We start from the raw sequence: 21,378 nt of genomic DNA, 5'->3' as shown, positions 1-21,378 counted from the left end.
GGGGGGTCGCCTGTATCCCTGCACTATTTACGTTCATCAAGCGTCTTAGGGATCGTCATTGTGCAGGATAAACTAGAAATAATGGTTGTTCTGTAGGTACTTAATGACAATTCCCTAATGACAGCAGTGTTGATTTTCAATTTTGAGAACTTAATTTGCCAAATAATTTGTACAATATAGAGTTATAGTTTTCCAACCACTTACTCAACATTGGAATGGATGTGACGACGCCCCTAAACGCACAAATGACATTCACTAAAACCAGAGTTTTTGACGGAAATGCATCGAACTCGAAAGTTGTCTATTGCATTTTTGCCAAGAGTACCATTCTTGCTATAGTTCTATATGTTTTAGGGGTCAGGCCTTCTTTGATCAGATTTAAGGAAATTCCAAATCACATGTTATTGTGTGATTGCAATTTAGCTACTACATGTTAGTGTTTTTCACAAAAAAACTGAATATTGTATAAAACTAAAGGTTCCAAGAATCATGTCACTCAGTTGACTCTTTTTGTATAAAATTGATACAATGAGATACAAGAGTGCACATGCTGTAATGTCTTGCCTGTTGGTCCGATCAATGATTTTATGTTGAAACGTAAAAAAAGAGATAATGGTTCTATTACAAAAAGTCTACAAGTATCACAAACTAATCATATTTAAAGCTCCATAACAATGGGGTCAAGGTCAGATAAATCCTGTCTGACAGACACACCTTACAATTATTCTATATACAAAATATAGTTGACCTACTGTTAAAGTATTTCAAAAACAGACCAAAACAAAAAACTTAAGGGTACCCGCCAGTTGCAAATATACCTTACAATCATTCCATACACCAAATTTAGTAGATGATTGTCTTTAGTATTGAGAAACTGCTTTGACCACGAAAATTTAACCTAGTTCATGGATCCATAAAATGAGGTGGAGAACAAGTGAAATTTTTTGGACAGGCATAAGGACTTTGCAATGGACTTGACCATGAAAAGTTAACCTAGTTCACTGATCAATAAAATGAGGTCAAGGTCAAGAAATCATTTTCTGATCGACATTAGAACTTTACAAGCTACGCACATCCTAATATAGCTATCTTATTACTTATGATAAGAGAAAAATAACATTATAAAAAATTTGAACCTATTTTTTAATTTGTCACTGAATCATGAAAATGAAGTCAAGGACAAGTCATATGACAGACAGAAACTCCACAATCTAATTAAAAACCAATCTCTCATCGCTCCTGTTTCTGATATGTCGCGTGGGAGATCTAACGAAACCCGCTTTGAGGTCACATGTGAGTGACCTCGTAGGTGTGTCTTTTTCGACCAATGAAATTGAGTCTTCCACGATCTTGGAAGTTTAACGTAAGGCAAACGGATGTAACTCATTTTATTTATGACGAAATTGTCAGTCATAATAATTCATAAACTTTTTTGATTGGCTTATTAATAGGTCGTCAACTCATTTGCATATCTTTATAAATTCATGACTTTTAGTTCACTTACATGTGACCTCAAAGCCGGTTTCGTTAGATCTCCCACGCGACATATCAGAAACAGGAGCGATGAGAGATCGGTTTTTAATTAGATTGGAAACTCCACAACATAAGCCATCTATCAACAAAGTAAGAAATACCTATAGCAGGACAAAACATGCCATAGCATGACAAAACATGTCATAGCATAACAAAACATGGCATAGTAGGACAAAACATGTCATAGCAGGACAAAACATGTCATAGCATGACAAAACATGTCCTAGCAGGACAAAGCATGTCATAGCAGGACAAAATATGTCATAGAAGGACAAAACATGTCATAGCAGGACAAAACATGTCATAGCAGAACAAAATATGGCATAGTAGGACAAAAAATGTCATAGCAGGACAAAACATGTAATAGTAGGACAAAACATGTCATAGCAGGACAAAATGTCATAGCAAGACAAAACATGTCACATATCATAGGAGGACAAAACATGTCATAGGAGGACAACACGTAATAGCAGGACAAAAAATGTCATTAGAGGACAAAACATGTCATAGCAGGACAAAACATGTCATAGGAGGACGTAACATGTCAGAGGAGGACGAAACATGTCATAGCATGACAAAATATGGTACAGCAGGACAACACATGTCATAGTATGACAAAACAGGTCAAAGCAGGACAACACGTCATAGTATGACAAAACAGGTCAAAGCAGGACAACACGTCATAGTATGACAAAACAGGTCAAAGCAGGACAAAACATGTCATTGGAGGACAAAATATTGCATAGTAGGACAAAACATGTCATAGCAGGACAAACATAGCAGGACAAAACATGCTATAGCAGGACAAAACATGTCGTACGAGGACAAACATAGCAGGACAAAACATGTCATAGCAGGACAAAACATGCTATAGCAGGACAAACATAGCAGGACAAAACATGTTATAGCAGGACAACATATGTCATAGCAGGACAAAACATGACAAAACATGCTATAGCAGGACAAAACATGTCATAGCAGGACAAAACATGTCAAAGCAGGACAAAACATGTTATAGGACAAAACATGCCATTGGTTAATTTAGGTTATCCATATCCTTGTACATGGAAAATACATTGGTTAATTTATGTTATTCCTGTAACAGGACATTTAATGCTGCTGGCTGCTCCATTGTAGTTTGTAAGATTTTTATTTTTATTTCAAGGTTTGAATTATCTCCCCTTCATCTTTTCCAAAAGTTTACTTTAATATACAAGGAATTTTTTATACAACCCCATAATTGTTTTTAGTTTGCATATTTATAGAATAAATGAATAACTAATGGAAGAATTCAAATAGAGAAAATATTCAACAAGTGACCGAACAACACATTAATTCACAAATGCGCGAAGCGCATGAGTTAATTAGCAGTGTTGTTCGGTCACAAGTTGAATATTTTTCGATATTTCAATTCTTTAATTAGTTATTCTTTTTATTACATTGGCAAATGGTTTTTTTTTAAAAGAAATTAATGTAAAACATGTAAGAAACTATATCTTTTTTCTACGCATTCACAATTTGTTTTGATCCGACGTTATCTACGTCTTGACAACACCTATTGTTGTATGACATCAGAGAGTGAAATAACCACATTTATTTCACATGTGAAATTATCAGTTTTTATTTAACTGGGAAATCAATGTAATTCATTGCAACCCAATGTAATAAAAAAATTTAAATTTAGTTCAAAACTTTCATCTAAAACTCAACAATTAATCTTTTCACACATATGTAAAGTGACTGTGCAAGGCCTTCAAAAATTGGTCCCTGGAGACTTGTGAATGAGCAGTATATGAAGTTAAAAAGTAAATTTTCTATGTCCATGCATTTTAAAGACAACTTTTAAATGATTGACAATAAAACATTCAATAAGAGCAATGTCAATGAATGTAGTCGAAGAGAAATTCAATAAAAGGTAAGACCTTTTTTCAATCTTAAAGTAAACAAAAATTCTGAATGTCTATGGGATATAACTCTGTCTCCAGAATAATTTACATATTACAGTAAATAAGAAAGAGTACACAATCTTAGTTGACCTATTGCTAGCTTATTGTAATTGTAAAACATAACAAAACACTGAAAATGAACATTGACCAATGAACCATGAAAATGAGGTTATCTTCAGATGATACCTGCCAAACAGACGTACACCTTACACCTAGTTTTTGGTGGGGTTCGTGTTGTTAATTTTAGTTTTCTATGTTGTGTCATGTGTACTATTGTTTGTCCTTTTCATTTTTAGCCATGGCGTTATCAGTTTATTTTCGTTCTTCGTTCGATTTATGAGTTTGACTGTCCCTCTGGTATCTTTCGTCCCTCTTTTACAATTATTCAATACACCAAATATAAAATACCTATTGCTATTAGTATTTGACAAAAAGACAAAAATACAAAAACTTAACATTCACCAATGAACCTTGAAATGTAGATCTTGTCCTACTGATCATTTCTGCTATATTTTTGGTTTTTCTCTATTTACTGTCGTTTCTACAAAAAAAACACTTTCCTCCTTCACAGGCAATCACTCAATAAGGAGTCACCTGTCAATTTCAACCTTGTTAACCTATTAGTTGAATGTGTCCTAATGATTATATTTGCTTTCTTTTCCAGATTGATTATTCATTTTCATCTTTGTATTAGAATAGCTCACTTGAGCCTACAGGTAGACTATACTGTAACCTATAGCTGAGTACATCCACATGTTTTGGTCTCTGGTGGATGGTTGTCTCATTGGAAATCATATCACGTCTTTATTTTTATATATTTGAGAATAAGTAGAATCTGTTTCATTTAAATGGAAACAAACAGATCAGATGTGTGTCAAGCCAAAAGACAGAACAAGCATTCATATATTTTTTTATTAAAATATCTAAACAATAAAAATATAAAGAGAAAAACAACATAATTTTATACATTGCTATTTTTTTCAATATTTTCTGCATCAGGAGATTCAACTTTTTTAATTCCATGATCAAATTGTTTCAATGTCAGTTTTGCATTATTAATACAATCATTCACGCTAACTCCTTTATAAGAGCTTCCAACAAGACTTAAAGGTAAACCATTGTCTGATACACATTTGTCTATTGATTCCACAAGTTTACTATGTCCTACAAAGTACTGTGGTATGCAGTTCTACAAATAAAATCATTAAATTAAACATTTAAATTAAAAGTATTTAGGGTATACAATATATCAAACCAAATGACACAAAGAAAACCAATGCCTATTCTAAAGGTGATCACAAAGTTCAACAATATGCATGTGTCTATATAAAATATCAAGCTATAAATAGATAAGGTCTTTGCATCGGAACTAAACACATGTATTCTAAAAACAGTTGTTGGCATGACACGGGTTATGTTCTTCTCATATATGTTATGATGGTATGATACTAAACCCCTAACGGGAAGGATTGTGCCTGATGTTCATATGATGAAATCATAATCTTTCAGTCAGTTTAGTTGAAGTCTGGAGCTGGCATGTCAGTTAACTGCTAGTAGTCTGTTGTTATTTATGTATTATTGTCATTTTGTTTATTTTCTTTGGTTACATCTTCTGACATCAGACTCGGATTTCTCTTGAACTGAATTTTAATGTGCGTATTGTTATGCGTTTACTTTACTACATTGGTTAGAGGTATAGGGGGAGGGTTGAGATCTCACAAACATGTTTAACCCCGCCGCATTTTTGCGCCTGTCCCAAGTCAGAAGCCTCTGGCCTTTGTTAGTCTTGTATTATTTTAATTTTAGTTTCTTGTGTACAATTTGGAAATTAGTATGGCGTTCATTATCACTAGACTAGTATATATTTGTTTAGGGGCCAGCTGAAGGACGCCTCCGGGTGCAGGAATTTCTCGCTACATTGAAGACCTGTTGGTGACCCTCTGCTGTTGTTTTTTATTTGGGCGGGTTGTTGTCTCTTTGACACATTCCCCATTTCCATTCTCAATTTTACTTCATAAATAAATAATACAAAATACCCTATCACTGTTTCAGTCTTAATTGATTGGTTGTTTCACTTGTGTCATTTTTCAATTTTTAACAATTGAACACTTTTTAAGAAAATGATTTCATCTACTTATTTTCACTAGATGTGCCACACTTATCATCTTATAATGTTCATAATTGATACTGTTTATGTATAAAGTATATATTATAAAGCAGTTATAGTTTATAAAAGAAACCCAAGTATTCTGCTATTATAAAATGACACCAGTGTAGAAAGGGTGTATGTGTTTAAACTTATGGTATTTGAATTAGGTTGTCTTATGTATGTCTACCAACCTGTATTTGCTAGGGCAAGAAATGGATGAACAAGAAAAATTCTAAATATCTATCTGGCAGGTATGAAATTGCTTCTTTGTACATGAAGAGTAACTTTTTTCTCAACTTGAAAAAACTTTGAAGGTAATCTGGAGTGATTACATATTTAAAGTTAAAATCTTCATTTTTATGTTGTTTCTTTGTATTTTGACATACCTAATATAAGTTCATATTTTCAAAAGCAAGCACTATATCGTAATCATTTACCAGTACTGTGAATAAAATAGCTACTTTGAACTTTAAACTATTGTAACACAAAATCTATACAGGAATACTATTTCCTGAGATAAATCCTACCTTTTGTATGGTCACTACCACATTAGATGGCTCCGTCTTTATATCTAATTGTTCGCTTAAAACTTTGCATGCGTAATCCTGGATGGTTGATTCCTTTAAGTCACCTAATCTGTCAACAAGTTTATCATACCAAGCACCTCCTAACATCATCTACAAATACAAACTTATCTAATAAATGCATAAGATTTTCATGCCCCATCTACGATAGTACTCTTGTTCCCCATGATATGATCTTTCTAATTTTAATGCCAAATTAAAGTTTTTACCCAAATTTCAGGGTCCACTGAACATATAAAATGATAGTGGAAAGTTCAGGTTAAATTTGGTTAAAGTTTTGAGTCAAGGTAGTTTTCGATGAAGTTGGAAGTCATATCAACTTGAAACTTAGTACACATGTTCCCTATGATATGATCTTTCTAATTCCATATTAAAGTTTTGACCCCAATGACTCCAATGAACATAGAAAACGATAGTGTGAATGGGTCATCTGTGTTCTATGGACACATTCTTGTTTTTTCACTTTTCTTATTGTTTATGAGCATTATTGATATTCAATCCAAGAAATTGACAACCTGTAATTCAGTGGTTATCCTTTAGTGCAGTATATCATTTTTTTTTTCGTTCATTATTTTGTACATAATTCTAATCATAAGTTTTCTTTATTGAATTGTTTTACGTTTGTCATTTTGGGGTCTTAAATAGCTGACTATGCGGTATGGGTTTTACTCATTGTTGAAGGCTGGTGACCTAAAGTTGTTAATTTCTGTGTCATTTGGTCTTTGTGGAGAGTTGTCTCATAAGCAATCATTCCACATCTTGTTGTTTTTATAGGGGCCCTGTGGTCAAAGTAGTTCTTCTACTGTAATCACTAGCCAGTCAACACTGAGGTTGTGAGTTGGAACTAGTCTCCCATCTTAATTGACTAGGATTGTCAGTTTTTCTGTTGAAGGTCAGTGATTTTCTCTGGGCACTCTGGTTTCCTCAACCAATAAAACCCGGCCACCACAAAACAGCCAAAATGTGGCGCTTACAAGTATCGTTAAAACACCGACAATCAATCAATCCATAATATTTTATATATATATTTTATACAATTCTTGTTTACTCTTTGGTATGGTTTATGCAGATGTTCAATATGAGAAATACATATTATGTTACACATGTATACTACCTCATTCTTAAATGTTATGCACAAGCCATATAAAAGAATGAAGATTGTTATCATTGCATTAACTTATTGAAAATAATTATAATTAGACCTTATATATCATTAACTGAGTACTTACTGTATATCTACTAGATACATATTTTTCAGCATCATGTTGTCTGAATGTAGAAGAATCATAAATAACACCTAAAACACATGGATCCTCAGAAGATGGTAGTAAATGTCCAAAGCCCTGTAATGTCACAGTTTTTAAAACAGATATATGAAATATTTAAATGACTGCTATGTGGTGAAATAAACTGAGGTCATACTAATTAAGTACATTTCTTATTTAATAGAACTTTTAAAAGTAAAAGTAAGGCAGTTTACTGAAAATAAACAAGAATACTATATGTTGAAAAAGAACAAACAAAAAAAAACACTTTTTTTCAGAAAAAATTAGAAACACTTATTCTGTTGTTTGTGCATCATTAATAAAATAAAAACGGATAAAAAATAGGCAATGAAGTATAATCAAGACAAAATTGGTCCATTAACCACTGTAAGCATTCTCTAGGTCTTTAATCATCCATTTTGTCTTTCAAATTATAGTTGGGCCTATTTTGCAGACCATTTTTGCCTGACCATTAGTTCTTTAACCATATTTGTTAAATAAAAAGCTTCAGATATTTTGATGTACAAAACAGCTGAGTTATATAAATAAATAATTGAGATTCTCTTAAATAGTTTTCATTGAGACCGGTATTGTCATACTGAAATACTAGTACCTCTATATTAGACATATAATCTTTATATTCTACATTAACAACTATACATGAAACAGCTGTTATCTGATTAAGCAAGTTAGCTAGTTCTTTTTGGGGACTGCCTAGTAATTTGGAAAGATCTACAAAAAAATAAAAATGTTCATAACATTTCAATTGTACAAACAAAATAAATAAACATTTTCATAACATTTCAATTGTAGATAAAGGCAACAGTAGTATACCGCTGTTCAAACTCATAAATCCATGGACAAAAAACAAAATCGGGGTAACAAACTAAAACTGAGGGAAACGCATTAAATATAAGAGGAGAACAACGACACAACACTACAATGTAACACACACAGAAACGAACCAAGCATCAGACAAAATCCCAAAATAACAAAAAAGATGACAAATAGCTAAATCAAGTATTTTCATCCAAAATTATTATGACCTCCAACATGCCATCTGCGATTGGTATTGTATTTTATGGCACTATATACTATTATTTTTTTAGTAATTTCATATGTAAGGTTCTGTGGATTCATTTATATAATTTGATGGATACCAATTTATATGGATTTCATGGGTAAAGGTAAACAATGAAATAAAGTATTTAACAAAGAACAAATTGTTTATAGGCTTGTATGCAGACTTTGTCAAAACCATGTAGTCATAAGTCCATAGAAACACAATTTTTCCTCACTGGAGGAAAATTGGTACCCACAAACATAAATAAATATAATAGACAACTTTCGAGTTCAATGCATTTCCGTCAAAACTTTGGTTTTAGTGAACATTATTCAAGCGTTTAGGGGCGTCGTCACATCCGTTCCAATGCTGAGCAAGTGGTTGGAAAACTATTAAGCTATATTGCACGAATTATTCGGCTAACTGAATTCTCATAATTGTCTTTCAGCACTGTTGTCATTAGGGAATTGGGATTAAGTGTCTACGGAACAAATAGTATTTCTAGTTTATCCTGCACAATGACGATCACTAAGACGCTTGATGAACGTTTATAGTGCAGGGATACAGGCAATCCCCTGATTCTGGTAAATGACGTCAAAAAGGCGCGCATAATTGACCAGTTTTTTCCGGTGACTGACAAACTCAAAAGTGGTCTATTCAAACTAGGACATCTGAGTAACTATAATTTGTATTCGGAAAGTCTTTTTTGTGTAATCCTACAATTTTAAAAGAAAAATTGCAAGAAGAATGCAAAATTATGCAAAGCACTGCTTTCTTTATTTACCTTGAGAAAATATGGAGGATACAACATGATCAGCTGTTATGGATTCTGTATCTGTAATCACCTGTTTAAAATAACAAAGACATGTAGTTCTTAAAATTGTATAGCTTCTTCTATTCTGTTTCTTTTATATAGTTTAAGCCGTAAAATGCATTTAAAGAAGCCAAATGGAAGTTTTTAACGACCTTGACTGGCTATACAGCCCTTGCACGGTCAGTGTTTTAAAGAAGCTCTGGTGTCTTCCTCCATCTTTGATTTTGAAGTAGCTGATAACAGTTGGTCTAGATCTTTAATAAAATGTGCAAATTTTGAGAGTAGTGTGTATTTCAAGTGCAAGACTTTTTATTGTAAATATAGAAAATTGTGAGTTTTATCATATTTACGGCTATAATTTCTAAAAATCAAAACACCATCTTTGTGTTTGATTCAATTTTTTTCAACTTTGCCAAATAAGGGGAGATAAATCAGATAAAGTAATTTTATTACAGAAAGTGTTGTGAAATAACCAATTTTAATATGCAGCAAAAAAACAAAGTAAGGGACCTAAGTTTTTCTTTTTCTTATCTGAAATCATCTTGATTTTATACCCTGAATATTCTACAAATAATTGTTCAGTGGTATTCATTACCTTGACTTGATCACCATTAAATTCTAAACCTCTGCAAGGGGTAGATTTTCTAATTTCTACATTTCCTCGTCTTATTATTACATCTTCTAATCTTTCGGATAGCTGTTGCATTCCTTTCTGAAAGGACCATGTAGACCACCTTTCCTTTGTTGCTCTCATTATATCATTCATTGCATATACTTCATTATCATCATCTACAAAAAATATACTTATAAGTTAAATATCTACCCTTACTCTATAAGCTATAAGTTATTAAAATTAGAGTACAATGTCATACTTAATCTACCATAAGGATAACTAAGGTAGTTCAAGATACAATATGGCTAATAGGATTTATAGTCAGAAATCTCATCATTTTATCATTGTTTAAATCTGTTTTTAACCATTAAAGATTTAAAATGGTTTATTATTGTTCTGGATACTTAAAATTGAGAATGGAAATGGGGAATGTGCCAAAGAGAAAACAACCCGACCATGGAAAAAAACAACAGCAGAAGGTCACCAACAGGTCTTCAATGTAGCGAGAAATTCCTGCACCCGGAGGCGTCCTTCAACTGGCCCCTAAACAAATATATACTAGTTCAGTGATAATGAACGCCATACTAATTTCCAAATTGTACACAAGAAACTAAAATTAAAATAATACAAGACTAACAAAGGCCAGAGGCTCCTGACTTGGGACAGGCGCAAAAATGCGGCGGGGTTAAACATGTTTGTGAGATTTCAACCCTCCCCCTATACCTCTAGCCAATGTAGAAAAGTAAACTTGTATTTTTGTAGTCATTCATAAGGGTATTATAAATTAAGTGCTTTAATGGACTGAATTTTATTTATAAGGTCCTTTATGTTTCTATTATTGTTCCACTGATGCAGCTCAAAAGGATGCTGAGAGCACAAATAATAATGGAAAGGAGTAGGCCCAGTAAGACCTTGTTTTGGCCCCGAAATAGAGAAGTTTTCATTAAGTCATGCTAAATTACTGAAATCTTCAATATTTTAGCATTTTCCTTAATTTTAGACAATTTATTTCTGTCTGAAATAGAAGTGGTGGCACTTGTGTTCATTCTTAATATTTAAATGTAAGTTGTATTTGGTGATAAAACATAATTTATAAAAGGGTTGAGAATGAACAAGGATGCGGTCAGTTCATTTTTTTACAAAAAAACATCTGAAAAGTGACACATTATGGCATATTTGATACATTGTTCATATTTAAGCTTTAATTTGAGCATCTGTTAAGACTAAATCCATTCAAATCTTTCACATAAACTAATTGAATCAACTAAAGTAGACACTTAGTGTTTCAAAAAAGTCCAAAATCTTTCATTTGATAAACCTGAACTTTGAGGCCAGATTCGGCCCTTACCAGACCTACTCCTGTAATCCCTACAAATTTTTGTTTGCCCTTTCCAAGTTCGCCACTAAAAATGAATTTGGTGTTGACAGCGGACTTTTAATAAAATGATAAAGCTTGGTAAAAAGATATTGACAATTATGATGCTGAAACATGTTAAAATTTCTTAAATACAAAATACTTGTAGTACCTTTGTCTTTGCGTCTGATTACTCCTCTCATTAATGATTTGTATTCTTTTTCAACCTTTAAAACATCCATAGGCAGGCATGATTTGACACTTAGCTTAGATATATCACCAGCAAATATCCCACGAAAAACTGGATCAAGAAGATAGTCTGCTACCTAAAAGATTATATATAACTCAGTTTTATATTAAACAGATTTTTCTAGTTAATCCATCATTATATGAACATGCTAAAACATATACATTCAATGATAAAGTATAACATCAAAAATTGTCATTAAAAAGATTAATAAAATTGTTGAATCAATAATCAAGAATGCCTCTTTTTATTCTCATTGGCCCCACATGAAAATCTTTCATAAAAACCTTCTATATATCATTCTGATTCATAATGAGTTTGTCAGATATTCAATTTTGCCTAGTCTTGTAAATAATGAGAAAAAGGTAAAAAAAAAGTTGAATTTCTAAAGAGTTTCTCAGAGAATTGAGTGCCACCAATGCTGTCATGTTTTCCATCAGATCAACAATTTACAAGGATAGTTTATAGAGGGCCTTCAAACCATAAGTCAGGAAAAATGACAGAACCTTTTTTTTTTAAGTTAGCTTATTGGAAACAAAGGTTTCCTCTGGTAACCACTTTTTTCAAATCAGAACCTAATGAGAAACATAACACTCATGCCAAAGTTTGGTTGTAAATTGTCAATGTTGAGCCAGTGCAAATGTTGAAAATACAATTATCTCAGAGAGTTTTATTTTGAACCAATGAATCATGTTTGCCAACCAATCAACATTAAGTAAAGGATTTCCCTGTAAACTTTTTAAAACAATTTGTCTTGTAGTTTGAAATTGGACATTCAGAACCAAACATTGCCTCAGGAAACTTTTACCATTTCTTAGCATCCCCTCTCTTTTTTCCCAATTGTGACCTTCCAAATTACCCTTATCACTGGGTTTGAACTAACATGAGCAAATCAAAGGGAGCCACATGTGGTGCAGGATCTGCATACCCTTCTGGAGCACCTGAGATTGCCCCCAATTTTTGGTGGGGTTTGTGTTGCTCAGTCTATAGTTTTTTTTTATGTTATGTTTTGTGTATAGCTGGTTGTCTGTTTTTCTTTTAATTTTTTAGCCATGATGTTGTCATTTTATTTTTGACTTATGAGTTTGAATTTTCTTAGGTATCTTTTTCCCCTCTGTTAGCATCTAAAAATCTATAGTTCTGATTGTTTATCTGTTTGTGATGACTTCTTAAAGTTGAGAAATTCATGTTCTAATATGAAACTATTCTTTCACATTGTGAACTAAGCCATTTTCTTATTCCAAAAAACATTTGGTGCATGCTAATTAATTCTTAAATAAAAATTACCTCCTGTCCTATTCTTCTAGAGAAAAAACTGTGAATAGATTCATCCTCTACATCATTCACAGGTACTGGTGCTCGTAGCTCATTTATAACCATACTGAACACAGACTGTGAAAAGGGGGGCTGCGGGTAGAATGTATTTTTAAAACCTGTTGAGAAAAAAAGATTTGTTCTACATGTAAACAGTAAATCAATTCAACTGATTAGAAGCCTTAATAAAGTAATAATAATGCAAGTAGACAAAAGAAAGAATTGTTTACATCTAGTAGATGACAACAGCTACAGACATAATACTGTGTTTAACTCTGAGAGATAATTCTTAAGCCATTTCTTGGAAACCACTCACAGTTTTGTTTATCTTTCAGGCAATTATGTGCTTATAAAAAATAAAAGGAAGATTAGTAGTATAGACATTGAGATTGAGGGTTGAACGTTAACAAACATATCACATTTTTAGTTTAAATGTACTTTAATCATTCTAACCATTTACTGTACTTTATTTTGTAATTCATTTGATTGTATAGCTCACATTTTGTGCACCATGATTAGTTAAAATTATATAATCTTATCTATCACATTAGTGCACGTGCCTGTCCAAAGCTGTATGGTTGTCCTTTTTTTCTATCTGTAGTACTAAATAATAAAACTCTTGATTGCCAATTTCCATCCAACTGAGTCTAGATGAAGCAGATTTAAGCAACTACTAAGCCCATGTACAGAAACAGTTAAATGTAAATATATATCAGCCACTTACCACCCCCTATTGCAAGTCTGTTTAATTTTTTGTTCATATAGATATATCTGTTTTTCGTTGATGGATGGTTTCTAGTAACTGCAATGATGTCATTAGATAATCCAAGTTCTGTAGCCTGGTAAACAGAAATTGTCATTTGTTTATTTTTCTCATAACAAAAGTTCTATTCTGAATGATATCAACCTGATTCTATTCATGGCCAGAATTTCTGGTTTTTAAATTTGAAGTTTCATGGATTGAAGCTTCACTAAGCTAAGTAATGTAAATTTTGTATTCTGAGGAATATTTATTTGGTACTTTTCTGGTACTCACATAATTTATAAAAATTCAGTCATGAATGGAAATACTTTGTGCTTCATTCATATGTTTTTTCAGGTAACAAGTTTTTTTTATACAAATTTCCATGATGAATTATGATCATTTATTGCTAAAAAATATCCTTGGAGCCATCATACTCTTGATGCAAGATACATGTATGAGCAGATGAAGAACTTCAAGCAGCTGTCAATATAAAGAACAGTTATAAAACTGTTGATTCTTTAATTCATTGGCTAATTCTTTACAATTCATAGTATGAACAGTTTAATATACATAAACATCATATCATTTATTGCCAAATTTACAAAATCAAATATATCAAGGAAAACAAAAGCAAATGATTTCTATACAAACCAATGACAAAGTGTTTTTTCCTCCTTTTCCTGCTGGACGCAGACTTCTTGGACCATGCTCAAATATAGCACCATTATCAAGTCTGGATGTCTGTATCCAACCCCCAAGTCTATCACTGGCCTCTAATAATATAATCTAAAAATAATATCATAATATCATGAATATAGAGCATTTAATAAATTGTAATACCATTTCTGTTATTACACCATTTTGAATGATAGAGTGAACCAATTAAACAAAGGGAGATCACCCAATAATAGTTGGAAAATTGTAATGTGACAACCTAGTTCTTTTAGCTTCCTTTAATGTCATTATGTAAAGGATCTACATGATATTAGTCAATATATCTTTTTAATAATATTGTAATAACATGTTTGCAGTTTGTTCTTATGTTGTGTTGTAATAACACTGTGCCATGTTATTGGAATGTTGAGTGCTTTTAAACATGTTTAAGTAAAGGCAACAGTAGCATACCGCTGTTCAAAACTCATAAATCCATGGACAAAAAACAAAATCAGGGTAACAAACTAAAACCAAGGGAAACGCCTTAAATATAAGAGGAGAACAACGACACAACACTAAAATGTAACACACACAGAAACGGACCAAGCATCAGACAAAATCCCATGAGAATAACAAATATAACATCAAAACCAAATACATGAATTTGGGATAGACAAGTACCGTGACACATCTTATCGCAATGTGAATTTACACTCAAAAATAAGAGAAAACAAACGACGCAATGTTAAAATGTAACACACACAGAAACGAACAATAATATATCAATGGCCATATTCCTGACTTGGTACAGGACATTTTTAAAGGAAAAAATGGTGGGTTGAACCTGGTTTTGTGGCATGCCAAACCTCGCACTTTAATGGCAATGTTAAATATAACATTGAAATGACAACATAATATTACAGGACTACAATACAAATAAATAGGAGAACGTATTAGACAAAGAAACACCTGATTAATAGATAACAAAAAGCATCAGGTTTAAAATTCAATACGCCATAAACGCGCCTCGTCCACACAAGACTCACCAGTGACGCCCAGATATAAAAGATCGAAAGTGAAAAAAAAGTACAAAGTTGTACAGCACTGAAGATCAAAAGTTGAAAAAGGTTGTGTCAAATACGACTATGTTTTTATGCTTGGGATAAGAACATCCTTATTATTTAGAACAATTAATGCTATTGCAAACAGTAAATTTTATCAAATGAATATAAATGATATATAATTGAACTGAAGTATTAACTAATTACAGAAAACAAAACCCAAATACATAATGCAAAGACCAACACAGAATAGACACACCCAACTCAGTCCAGGCCTCAACGCAATAAATCATAAAAATGATGTCACATACGATGGTGAAAAGGCACAAAAATTACGTCACATTTGAAATTATGAAATTTCTGAAACAGCACAAAAATGACGTCACATATGAAAAACTATATATCTCAAAAGTAAGATAGAATTAGGATTGATTTAAGATTATAATAGAACTAAATACTGATATTACATTTAAACACAATGCATATTGAAATACTTATTAATAGCAATTAATAAGGCCACACCAATTTAATCCCTTGTTCGACACACCCGCCTGCACCTATTTTTTCAAAACAGAATTTTTTTATTTTTTTTATATTCCCGCTTCCCACATCCGGAAATGTAATCATGTCCATTTTTTTGTAAATATTATAAAAAGATATCAACATTTGTTCTTAAAATCACAGTCTAACCTGTATATAACGATTTTAAACCTATAAGCACCCCACCACACTGTGTAAATATCTGTGAGAGTATTTGTTTCAGCATGAAACCAATGTATCCTAAGTGGGAGTGCTCTGTAATAAATATATAACAGCGGAAATACCTGTACATAACCAAAACATTGGTGTCTTTCCCCCTTACTTATATTCCCTATCAAAAAAATGTTCGTTGTTAGAATAAAGTACAAAGAACTTCTGAAGGATTTGCCTTCAACTGCAATTATATTGTATGCTGGCGAAACGAAACTATCTATAGCCGCTGCAAGTTTATGCACTTGTCCTGATTGATTCAGGGGCCTGTTGTTCAGCAGTTATCGTTTGTTGATGTGGTTCATTGGTATTTTTCCGTTTGGATATGATGTATATATATAAATAAGATCGTTGGTTTTCCTGTTCAAATTGTGTACACTAATAATTTTGGGTCCCTTATAGCTTGCTGTTTGGTCTGGATCAAAGCCCTGTGTAAAAGGCTGTACTTTGACCTGTGTTTGTTATTATCAGGTTGGGAACAACCCTCCCTCAGACAAGGGGTCATTGTGTAGAAAAGAAAATAGAAATACCAAGGATTTGTATAGTGCTGCTATACAAAACCTTTGAAAACTTGGAATTTTGTACTCAAACAGAAGAGAAATGCACCATATCTTAAACAATTTTTCTAAAAGAGGGGTCCACTTATTTGGAATAATAAACTGTTATGGTAAATGTGTTAACATGGTTAAAGTCCAGGAATATTACAAAATTCTTGGACATGTTTTGACCATTTAATACCAGATAGATATATATTTCTTTAAGAAAACATGAGAGCCCTTTTGTATTAAAAAGGTTTTTTTTACAAACAAATATATTATAACTTATATTGACCCCTCATAAAAGGGATATTTACAACATAAAGGGGTTGTTCCAAACCTGATTATGACTTGGGTTGAGAATTGTCTCATTGTCAGTCACACATACCTAGACCAGATTTAATTATTCAATTATTTCTTGGTGAACAGGGAAAAAATACTTCATAAATTAAAGAAATGTGAAAGTACAAGTGATATATCAAGTTTTAATATTGTTAAAACCTACTGTTTTATGTTTACAAAAAAAAATTTAATCACTCGCCTTTACTTTTCAAGCTTCACCTCAAAAATTTGCAAATTAAATATTTTTTTATTAAAATTTTCAAATCGCTCGCTCGCCCAAATTTTTGGAGTCCAAAAATCCACAGAACAAGAAATTAAATTGGTGTGGCCTAACCCCCACCGCATTTTTGACATGTTCAATGTACATCTATATGCCTGTCCCATTAAAGTTAAAACCATGTTTTTAAGTGACATAGGAAGGCCTCACAGAAACAAATAAAAAATAGCCTTTTAAGACGTCATAATTATTTGGACTAGTAGAGAGTTGTCATCTTAGCAAACAAACCTCTACTTCTTTTATATGTAGATGGCAATTGTCAATCAAATTTCTGTATGTTTTTTAACCCATTCAAATAAGGCCGATGTAGGGTAGCTAGCCATTAACATAAGTTCTTAAGTTTTTCAAAATTAAATAAATAAAATAATTTTGATTCATATTACAATGGATTTTTAAAAAAAATTTTCTCCAATAATACGATTTTCTACATCTGCTTCCGCCACTTGGTGGCTGCCACAATTTCTAACTATTCTGACACTTAGTCCAGTCAGAGCTTATATTTAAAACTCATATGAGTAAAAATTTCAACAAAGCTCACTCGATCTTTGCTTCTCTGATGAGAATATTTAGTTGATACAGATATTTACTTTTAAAATTATGCTTTTTATCGCTTCCACATCACGACATACATGACAAATTATTACTTGAGACAGATACCACATATTAAATATCTGTTGATATGAACAGTAAATCAAGAAAAAATCAAAACATCTGTTGTTGTGCTCAATTTTGACATTGTGTGCAATACATCATCAGTTCTGGATAGTTGTGAATATATATAGTATGGTAAGCCTGTTTGATATTAATAAAAGATTTAAAATTACGCAAATTGAAAAAAAAGTATCAATTAACTACATGTATCATTTGTCTCTAGAAAACATATTTTTTTTTATGAATTTTAGTCTTATCGATCAATTAACAATTAAGGCATCTTTAACCGACATCATAGGAATTATCACTCAAAGACAAAAATATGTATTTGATATTAATTTTAGATGATTTTAAATTATTGAATTAATTCTTATACATGAATGTTATAAGATGTTGTCACAGCTGATATTAATATTTTACTGTCACAGTAACAATATTTAAGGGCATTTTTTCCGATAATTGAATTGAATCAAATTTTATAGTTCATAAGATATGGCCCAAACTGCGTTCCAATGAATTTTTTTCATAGCCACATCACACCACATCTTACAATTGTGTATTACGTATGTGAAAACGTGCTATTTAGGAAACGAGGGGATGAAGTTGGGGTTGTTTTGGGAATAAGGAAAAGTGGGTTAAAATCGGAAAATATTATTTTTACTATCGTAAAATGTCTGAAAACTTGAAATGTTGAAATAAATGCTTTTAATTATCCATTTTTAGATGGTGACGTTCCCTGTCACCATCTTATGGTGTTTATATATATATCTCAACTTGTACGATTCGCTCGTGTATGTAACAACGTATTAGATTTTAGCTAGAGAAATTTATGTTTTACTGAAAAATTCTTACACCAGGGTTTTCGATATCACAAACTGGTCAAAACATTTACTAAATTTTATCACCGGTATAAGGAAATAATTCGTAAATATAACTCAACATGCAGACATCTTATATGTTCAGGTATTTCACATCCAATCTTTTATGGTAATATTCTTTACAAAGCACAAAAATGTCAGTATTCACCTCAAAAGCTTACAAAACCTTTAAACAGACTTATTAAGAAGGGATATAGTTACGATACTGTTGTCAGTCATTAAAGATTGCATATTTTGGCTTTAATATTGATTCACTTATAGGGTCTTTGCATCGGAACTAAACACATTTATCTTTAAAAAAAAAACAGTTATTGGCATGACACGGGTTATGTTCTTCATATATTTATGATAGTATGATACTAAACCCCTAATGGGAGGGATTGTGCCTGATATTCATATGATGAAGACATAATCTTTCAATCAGGCCAACCTTAAAAATATGTTTGTTTGCAGTTTCCGACTGCACCTTCAGACTGAAGGGTCGGTAGGTAGGGAAAATATTTTATTTTAACAGCCAAAATACAGTTTAAACAAGCAGTTACACTAAACCAAGTTTCTTGTGAAGAAAAAAAAAACATTTTAAAACAACACTGGACATGCGGAAAACCAACATCAAATGAACAGGCATTTTCAGATAAAAAAACTTTTTAACCAAAACTGAAACTTTAACATAGTGTCATTATCCAATTTATGACATAAAATATGGTATAATTATTAAATACTGGAACACTTATAAACAAGGAATGTCATTATGACTAGAACTGTTTTAAAGAAATATATTCAGACATGTATGCTTCTTGACTAGAATGTTTTCATGAGTAGAGTATTTTCATCAGAAAAATGTAGATATTAAAGATTTATAAGACAATGTATTAAAGAGTGTATTTTTAATAAAAAAAAAATAACCATTGAATCTTCCTCAATTGAAAAAAAGGCAACTTGAAAAAAAAGTATTAAGACATTCGACTGTTTTCATATTTCTAACAATATTCAATTATATGTGATAAGGTTATATTTTTGCCAGGCTTTAATGAAAACCAAAGAAATCTAAATTTTGGGGTGAAATCCATAGCACCCCATTAAAAGTAAATGGTCTGTACTGAAATGTTTTTAATGCATAAAAAAAATTGGCAGCATAGCTCCTAAGGACATGTTTTAATTGAATTCACACATGCCACACAGTTTGGGTATATTTAATATTGTAAGAAAGAGAATAATTGCAATGAGTGGGGCAGCCCCCCTTATCCTAAAGGAGCATACTCATTGCAATCGAAGATAGATTTAATATAGAGAGAGTATATTTATTTTTCAAGCTAACCATTCATTTTCTCTACATCTTTGTGTAGTTAGGGTTGCTTCTTATTGATTTGGCATGATCTATATCCATTAAAATTTCAAATGAGCCCTTCCTCCGTACAGGCGTGTTTACAGATATCCATGAAGATTTAAGTCACGGAGGAGTGGTTTCATCTTTGTCGTCTTCACAACGATTTGTAGAAAATATGCCATACTTCAAGCTGCTGTCGAATTATTTAACCACTGAAATTGGTTCCATAAAGTCAGGCTCCACAGATTCTGTACCCGATTTGTTTGAGACAGAATGGTTATCGTGTCAGTTATGAATATCCGCTGCATCATCGTCGATGATATCATCACACATCATTACATGTGCCTGAATCTGTATAAACAGTTTACTAATAAACTTTTTTGTTTGTTATTTGTCTTAAAATTGACACGAGACGACAGCGTAAAGTACTCCTCCGTGACTTCATGGATACCTGTAACTAAACAATTTCCATGTGCTTTATCATTAAATTGTCACATGAACACTTGACGGGAAGCTACGAAAAACCGAACTTGAAATGCGTAATTTGACCCAGACTTTAAATCATTTCCGGAAAGGACCCAAAGTTCCGGATCGCGTCAAGAGAAGTAATATAAAAAATTTCTTCAAATATAAAGCAATAAAATTTTCACAGTCGGGAGGATTTTCAAGGGTCGGTCGGTAAACTGCAAACAAACAATATTTTAATTTAAGCCTCAGTTTAATTGAGGTCTGGAGCTGGCATGTCAGTTATCTGCTTAGTAGTCTGTTGTTATTTATGTATTATTGTCATTTTATTTATTTTCTTTTGTTACATATTTTTACATCAGACTCGGACTTCTCTTGAACTGAATTTTAATGTGCGTATTGTTATGCGTTTACTTTTCTACATTGGCTAGAGGTATAGGGGGAGGGTTGAGATCTCATAAACATGTTTAACCCGCCGCAATTTTGCGCCTGTCCCAAGTCAGGAGCCTCTGGCCTTTGTTAGTCTTGTTTGATTTTTAATTTTAGTTTCTTGTGTATAATTCGGAGTTTAGTATGACGTCCATTATCACTGTACAAGTATACATATTTTTAGGGGCCAGCTGAAGGACACTTACGGGTGCGGGAATTCTCGCTACATTGAAGACCCATTGGTGGCCTTCAACTGTTGTCTGCTTTATGGTCGGGTCATTGTCGCTTTGACACATTCCCCATTTCCTTTCTCAATTTTATTGCTTGAAGCGAGTTTTTAATCTGACCTTGAAATATCGACAAATAGAAAACGTGAGCTAT

General features: G+C 32.2%; 1 protein-coding gene across 1 annotated transcript in view; it reads right to left on the bottom strand.

Annotated features, from left to right (window-relative positions):
- Positions 1-4,372: 4,372 nt before the first annotated feature.
- Positions 4,373-21,378, bottom strand: part of LOC143067709 (protoporphyrinogen oxidase-like) — a 17,591-nt gene continuing 585 nt past the window's right edge. The window contains exons 2-11 of the mRNA XM_076241182.1: positions 14,279-14,413; positions 13,607-13,721; positions 12,856-13,001; positions 11,494-11,647; positions 9,950-10,143; positions 9,325-9,385; positions 8,091-8,209; positions 7,442-7,555; positions 6,156-6,305; positions 4,373-4,668 (exon numbers count right to left, since the gene is read on the bottom strand). Of these exons, the coding sequence (XP_076097297.1) occupies positions 4,441-4,668; positions 6,156-6,305; positions 7,442-7,555; positions 8,091-8,209; positions 9,325-9,385; positions 9,950-10,143; positions 11,494-11,647; positions 12,856-13,001; positions 13,607-13,721; positions 14,279-14,413 (1,416 nt within the window). The 3' untranslated portion in view covers positions 4,373-4,440. The remainder of the gene's footprint in view (positions 4,669-6,155; positions 6,306-7,441; positions 7,556-8,090; positions 8,210-9,324; positions 9,386-9,949; positions 10,144-11,493; positions 11,648-12,855; positions 13,002-13,606; positions 13,722-14,278; positions 14,414-21,378) is intronic.

Source organism: Mytilus galloprovincialis, chromosome 3 (genome assembly GCF_965363235.1).
Source record: "Mytilus galloprovincialis chromosome 3, xbMytGall1.hap1.1, whole genome shotgun sequence".
NCBI classification, from domain to species: Eukaryota; Metazoa; Mollusca; class Bivalvia; order Mytilida; family Mytilidae; genus Mytilus; species Mytilus galloprovincialis.
Note: the sequence above shows the minus strand (reverse complement) of the source record. Positions and strands in the feature narration are given on the sequence as shown.